Consider the following 7,445-nt stretch of genomic DNA (forward strand, 5'->3'; position numbering starts at 1 on the left):
ATCATTTTAACAAGATTTATATTTTGATGCTTAAAAATTAATTTATATCCTCTAAAGCACGGACGCACCAACCCGTAGGTCGTGTCCGGCGTCCGGTTGTGAGCCTTGATTTAACGCTAGCATATAGGCAGCGTCGGTCGCTGATCAACTAAACTAGGCGCTGGTCAAACGCTTGATCGGGCGCGGAGTTAATATGGTCGGTAGCGGATTTTGATCCAAAAATAAAAAATAAATCAAAATAATATTAAAAACTCAATTTTGTTATTTTTGTTTTATTAAGACTTATGACATGTTTTAAAGTTTGATTAGGAAATATTAAACTTAATTTTGTGGTTATTTATCTTTAATAGTATTGAATTTATGAATGTTGATACATTTATTTTAGTTTTTAATGTTCAATTTATATAAAATGAAATTATAAATATTAATTAATTTTTAAGCGTCTTTTCTTTGCGTCTGCGTCCTACATTTTTGAGATATAACTGAGTCACAGCGTCGTGTCGATAATGCGCATCACTACAACATAGTTTATATCTTACATTTATATATGAAAATTATTAAAATTGTGTTTTTTTTAGTGTTTTTTAATGGATATGGATATCCGAAATCCGACCCGAATCCGGATGGATCCAAATATGGTAAAGAGTTTTGAGTGAGAATCCGACCCGAACCCGCTCCATTTCCAGCCCTAGCTCTTGGAGCAAAACTCTGCTGGGAACAGTCTGTTTTTGAATATGGACAGTTGGTTAAGCGGTATTTTTCAGTGTTTGAAATTTGAATTTTTTGGATTATTTCTGTTTCAAGCAAATAATTCCTTGATTAGTGCAAATCCATGTTTCCAAAAATAATATCTTTTATGTAGGTACTAACATTTGCAAACTCTTCCATTTTTTCTTGTGATACAGAAATTAAATAGGATGATTGAAAATCAAGTTGTCGTGGAGAGAAAGAGGGTGAAGAAGTCAAAGTGTGTTGCTTGGTGGAAACTACCCCAAGACATCACATTCGACATACTCTCAAGGTTGCCTGTGGAAACTCTCATCCAATGTAGGCGCCCGCTCATTTTTAAAGAATGGCGCACTACTATTTCTGATCCTCTTTTCGTCCATGCTCAATTCGCTAGTGCATCTCAGGCTAATGATCAAAACCCTGATATCTTGGTCGTGACCAACAAGTGGGAACTATGTATGGTCAATCATGTAGGTTGTATCAATGAATCAGTGAAGCGTCTACCATTCCCCAACTATCTCTCAAAACTTGGTATGAATTCCTGTAATGGCCTGCTTTGTTTGTGGGATTATCCTTTTAACCGCATTACAATTTACAATCCATTTATTACCAATGACATAATGATGCTTCCCTATGATAGGACTAGGACTTCCTCTGGTTGTGGTTTTGGTTTCGATCCTATCAAGAATCAGTACAAGGTAGTAGCGTTCTTCTGGAGTTCTACTGGGTTAGATGCTGAGGTCTACACGCTTGGCTTGGGTTCATGGAGAATAATAGGAGAGGTTCCATTCAATCCTTTACAACCTGAAAATGAAAATGTATTCTTGAATGGAACTCTTTATTGGTTAGCAAAACTTAGAGCGGGTGGAAGAAATGGAATTGGTTATTTTGACATTGGGCGTGAGAAGTTCCAGTTTGATCCAACATTACCTTTCAATACTGTCTCCGGTAAAATAGACCTGAGTGTGTTGCAAGGTCTACTTTCTTTAACTGACTATTCTTCACATGAAAATGTTGTGGTATGGGTAAGGAAGTGTTCTGGAGGAAAAATGGCTTGGACTAAGCAATTTGTGCTAACATTCCCTGAGGGCAACATATGTTCTTTGCACCTCTTGTATGTCTTGAAGAATGGAGAGATTGTAATCGAGCATAACCGACAAAAGTTGGTTGTGTTTAACCCTCACCGAAAGCAAACTAGGGAAATTGCAAATTATTCCGGGTCTTTCAAGAGGAAAAAGTCTTTCCTGACGCGTACATTTGTTCATGCAGAAAGCCTTATTACGCCTAGGATATGCGGTGGAGTTCAGTAGCATAGGTTAAGTACCTCATTCCACCTACTTTCCTTTCGAGAATTGTTTATCAAACTCTCGGAAGAAGATTCCACAATGGATGTAAGCAAATGTCTGACCCATTCGCCTCATCCCAAATCTCTTTAATATAACCATCAAAATGCTTAATTTTTTTCCTGGCCAAGAAGAAACTTTCTTCATTATGGCGAGAGTGGGATCATCAATTTCACCAGGAGATTGTTGAACGTGCTTCTTAGTTTTCTTTTTCTTTTCAATGGTTCTCCATTCATCTCCATTAATCAGAGGTGTTACCGCCAAAATTTCAATTACGTACGTGTTTCTTATCTCGCAGTAAATGTTAATTTGCAAGGTCTACATTTCTAACGATCTTTTTTTTTTCTCATTAATTCTTCTGTTGTATTCTGTAAATAGATATCTGCAACTGTTTAGATACTAACAGTTATAACCAACCAATTTTCCTTTGAGATATCAGCATATAAACAACTTATATATGATGGCCAACTTAGCTGATGTTCTTGGAATGATTGGTAAAATAACGAGGTCATTGAAATTATTTTAAATCTTCTTAACTAGAAAGTATGATGGCCAACTCCTTGTACTCTCCCCCCATCACTAGATGAGCCAATAAGGATTTCATTCCCACTAGATGGGAAATTAGGGTTTCCTCCAGTACACACAAAAAAAACACTGTCCTCATTTAGTGAGACTGTTGAGGCCCTAATTTTCTATCTAGTTGGGAGAAATCCTAATTGGCTAATCTAGTGAGGGGTAATACTCGTTAACCATACAAATATTTGCTTACCTAGAAAAAAAAAAAATTTTTTTTTTATGGGGCCATTGAGGCATTGAAGCTCACTTGTCTAGTACTGCTTTATCTAATTTTCTTCCTGCCTAGTTAGGAGATTTTCAAAATCATAGTGTGGCCCGCGGTCCGCGCTGTTTATTACTAAAATTTGTGTATTGATATAGACTTTTGCCTACTAGTGTATTTGGTTGAGATCTCGATCTACTTGGTTCAATCTATCTTTTATGACAAAATATCATTCACATTAATATGAAAATTTTCACAATCCTAATGCAATATCGAGATCATTAATATTGTTATCTAAATTTCCAAAAAAAGTTTCAAGTATTATTCCCTTTGCTCTATAAAAGAAGTTCTAAATCTTCAATTCTTCATTCTTTCAAGTGATACTCTAGAGTCTAGAGAGGATTGGAATTTAGAGAGTACTCACAAACGCTCAAACCAGCTGATTCTGTATTAGTTGGTTACATGAACACAATGGCGACAGCATTTATACAAGCCGGTTTGATTTATTCTTACTCTTTATTCTTCTGATAATTTTTTTTTTTTTACACCATTTTCTTTATTTTATTAATTGATCCTTAGCGTTAGGATTGATTATTCGACCCTTGTTGGCCATATAAATCACCCCCAATGCTAAGGATAGGTTGGAGGTAGTTTGGCAAATGGTGACATCTTAGATATATACAACGATTAAATAGACAAAAGATTATAGAGAAATACCATCAAATATGTACATACGAAAAATGAATCGCATTGCTTTGTTTGGTTTATATTCAAAATATCATCAACTTGAATAACTAAGACAGTGTTCAAGTTTGGTAGCAATTTCAAGTTGATCACCATAAGCAATCTAGACCTTATTCCATCAGATTGGGGGTCAGATATGTGAGTCCTATTTTGCCATTCAACTTCATCAGCGGTCTCATCTCAGTCAATATCTGTTTCTTCTCACCCGTCTTAGTACATCTATCCATATATATGCTAAAACAACAGGGCATCATAATATTATGCCCAAGACATTGGCGTGCCAGAAGGCAAAGGGTATTTCTAGCACACCTTGTCTTTACGCACATGGATGTTATAGTTTAAGAAAGATCTGAAGTCTTGACTGAGCAAACACACTCAAGATGAAGTTGAATCGCAATCTAGGATTCACGTTCCTGACTCCAATACTCGGATAAGGCGTACATGATGGTGAGCTGAAATCGCTGTGATTCAGAAATATTTGCACAAAATAAGTTCTGGGTCTCAATATTCTGATATATATGAGCCCAAGCATGAAGCATATGATTCAATATGCATATTAATGTGATGAGTAAGGTGTGAAGTTTCTACAATCTCCCTCTGTTAGCAGCGAGCACACTGAATTTGATGTTTGGCGGGGCTAACTTCGTGTGTGAGCTATTTCTAAAATAGCAATAATTACATATACCTGTCCAAAAACACAACCTCAACAATGGTTCTATTGTACCGCCCTGCTGTCTCTGCACCATAATCGTTGCTATTTTTTTATTTTTTTTGATTGACAAGCCTATTATAAATGAGATCAGTAACTTTTTTATTCTGGCAGGTTCGAACTCCAACAACTCTGGTATCATCACCCAAAAGTTTTACCGACTTTACTAGTCAGCACCTGCAATTGTTGCTAATTTTCGCGCAGCTATAGCAAATTTGCTTGAGTTATTACTTGCAGAGGGATTTGATGTCAAAGATGTGGTGTTGCCATATATCCTGAAGAGGACTTGTTCGTGTCTTGTAATTGCTCTAGTTGGTACTTGCTACTGAAAAATTATTTTGTCATCAACAGACAGTATCCTAATAAAATGTTAAGAGTATTACTTCTAACTGATTCATTTGGACAACATATACTGCTTTAATTTGTTTCTGGTGCTTCTGCAGTTGTGCCAGGTGTCAAGGTTTGTCCCAAGGGAGGCTCCTCTGACATCCATGTATAAAGCACGAAAAATGTGGTGTTCTAGATGAAAAGTTGATTAGTGCCTCGGTGGCTGCATGAGTGGGCATGTTCTTATGGCAATAAAGAAAAAATCATAGTGCCTTCCAAAGTCCCAACTATCACGTTTTTTTTGTTTTTTCGATGATATGCCCAACTATCAATTAACACTAATACTCCGTAGTTTAATTTGGAGATGATTTTTGTTGGCATAGATGGTTTTCTTATACATGTAATAAGTTTTATCCAATAAACAAAGAGGATCACGCTTCATCCCCCACGTGCTTTCCCACGCTACTCACGTTTTGTCTCACCATACATACCTATGAAAATATGAAATCATTCAGTTCAACACCTTTTATTATTGGAATTGACTACAGCCATTATCATTCAACATAAAGCAGATGCTAAATAATTGTCCCCCACTCCCCCAGTCACTGTGAACAAAAATCAGATATAAAAGACTCAAGTGCACTGTGGTTTCCTTCATAAGTTTCAAAGACGTAGAGAGGTAACAAAAAAGATAGCTAGAAATGGAGATGAGTCCACTTCTTGTCTGTGCCACTGTAGCAATTGTGTTTGCCACAACAACCATAATCCGAATTTTATTCTCGTCCTCGTCATTGCCACAGATGAAATGGCCAAGCGGTCCGAGAAAATTACCAATCATAGGGAACTTGCACCAACTAGGCGATGATGTGCTCCATGTCGCCTTGGCCAAACTTGCGAAAGTTCACGGTAGTGTGATGACAATCTGGATTGGTAGCTGGCGGCCCGTCATTGTCATCAGTGACCTTGAAAAGGCATGGGAGGTTCTTGTGAACAAGTCAGCAGATTATGGAGCGCGTGACATGCCCGAAATAACTAAAATTGCATCAGCCAGCTGGCACACCATATCCACCTCGGATGCTGGTCCCTTCTGGCAGAATGTTCGTAAGGGACTTCAAAGTGGAGCAATGGGTCCTTTCAATGTTGCCGCACAAAATCAATATCAAGAAAGGGACATGAAACGCTTGATCAAAGCTATGAGCGACGAAGCAGCCAACAACAATGGCATCGTCAAACCACTTGACCACATTAAAAGAACACTGTCAGGTTACTAACTCGCCTTATTTTCGGTCAGAACTTTGATGATAACAAGTTTATTGAGTCTATGCATTATGAGATTGAAGATATTATTCGCATTAGTGGCTATGCTCGTCTTGCCGAGGCATTCTATTATGCAAAGTACCTCCCCAGTCACAAAAAAGCCGAGAGAGAGGCATTTCTGGTGAAGTGTAGAGTTGAAGAATTGGTGAGGCCACTTCTCTCTTCAAACCCTCCAACAAATAGCTATTTGTACTTTCTTCTCTCACAGAATTTCGAAGAGGAAGTTATCATATTTTGCATTTTTGAGCTGTACCTTCTTGGGGTGGACAGTACTTCCTCTACCACTACATGGGCACTCGCTTACTTGATCCGTGAACAAGGAGCACAAGAGAAGCTCTACCAAGATATTAGGATGACACTCGGTGATGTGGATCTTGTGAAGATTGAAGATGTGAATAAATTGAAGTATTTGCAAGGTGTTGTTAAAGAAACAATGAGAATGAAGCCAATTGCACCTCTTGCTATTCCACACAAGACTGCTAAGGAAACTACGTTGATGGGGACTAAGGTAGCCAAGGGTACACGAATTATGGTGAACCTTTACGCCTTGCATCATAACCAAAACATATGGCCTGATCCTTACAAGTTCATGCCTGAGAGATTCTTGGAAGGTGAAACTGGTACTGCATATAACAAAGCAATGGAACAATCGTTTCTTCCCTTCAGTGCTGGAATGAGAATTTGCGCAGGAATGGACTTGGGAAAGCTTCAGTTTGCTTTTTGCTCTTGCTAACTTGGTGAACGCATTCAAATGGTCATGTGTTGAGGAAGGTAAGCTTCCTGATATGGGCGAGGAACTATCTTTTGTTCTCCTGATGAAAACGCCACTTGAGGCAAGGATCGCTGGTAGAAATGTTTGAGTTCGATTGGTTGAGTGAAGTGGCAGTGGCTGTTTCACGTTAAAGTTGGTTGTATTTTACTATTTTGCTTGTGTGTCAGCATATCTCAAAAGCATTATTGTAAACGAAAATTTTTACTATTTTGCTTGTGTGTCAGCATATCTCAAAAGCATTATTGTAAACGAAAAATAAGACTGAGCAATCTACTTAATTATTTAGACGCCTTGTAACATCATCAATGTCCGTGCACTCTGCAAACATTGCATCTAGAAGCCAACATTATCCCTCTTCTAGCTCTAAACTTCTTCATCTGTTGGCAGTAGTAGGATTCACTGTTAGGAATTTTTATTAGTATTTTTTTTTCTTATTTTTTTTTCTACAAAGGATCTCAAAATAGTATACTTTAGTCTGGCCATCATCAATGTCCGTGTTCTCTGCAAACATTGCATCTAGAAGCCAACATTATCCCTCTTCTAGCTCTAAACTTCTTCGTCTGTTGGCAGTAGTAGGATTCACTGTTAGGAATTTTATTAGTATTTTTTTCTACAAAGGATCTCAAAATAGTATACTTTAGGGTAAGTCCAATGGTTAGGGTAAGTCCAATGGTTTGGTGCGCTATCCCACCAAACCACAATAGTATAGTAGATAGTGTTAGGGGG

The 7,445-nt window shown here is 37.7% G+C and overlaps 2 protein-coding genes and 1 long non-coding RNA gene across 3 annotated transcripts; all 3 read left to right on the top strand.

Moving 5' to 3' along the window:
• The first annotated feature begins 871 nt into the window (after positions 1-871).
• On the top strand, positions 872-2,039 carry LOC147507021 (F-box protein At3g07870-like). The gene has a single exon (XM_086599642.1). The coding sequence runs from the start codon at positions 918-920 to the stop codon at positions 2,037-2,039; it is 1,122 nt and encodes a 373-aa protein (XP_086455768.1). The 5' UTR covers positions 872-917.
• A 1,012-nt stretch (positions 2,040-3,051) lies between these two features.
• Positions 3,052-5,071, top strand: LOC147507022 (uncharacterized). Its single transcript, XR_015217520.1, has 3 exons — positions 3,052-3,346; positions 4,418-4,618; positions 4,747-5,071. It is a non-coding gene; the product is annotated as an uncharacterized LOC147507022 (long non-coding RNA).
• Positions 5,072-5,214: 143 nt separating this feature from the next.
• Positions 5,215-7,004, top strand: LOC147507023 ((S)-canadine synthase-like). The gene is given in 3 exon segments (XM_086599742.1): positions 5,215-5,878; positions 5,881-6,665; positions 6,667-7,004. Coding segments are annotated over 3 exon segments (1,473 nt in total). The 5' UTR covers positions 5,215-5,331; the 3' UTR covers positions 6,808-7,004.
• The last annotated feature ends 441 nt before the right edge of the window (positions 7,005-7,445 follow it).

This window comes from Coptis chinensis, chromosome 3 (assembly GCF_015680905.1).
Source record: "Coptis chinensis isolate HL-2020 chromosome 3, ASM1568090v1, whole genome shotgun sequence".
Classification (NCBI taxonomy): domain Eukaryota; kingdom Viridiplantae; phylum Streptophyta; class Magnoliopsida; order Ranunculales; family Ranunculaceae; genus Coptis; species Coptis chinensis.

What these genes read in the sequence shown, in the direction of transcription:
- LOC147507021 (XM_086599642.1), top strand. Translation starts at nt 918, where the DNA reads ATGATTGAAAATCAAGTTGTCGTGGAGAGAAAGAGGGTGAAGAAGTCA.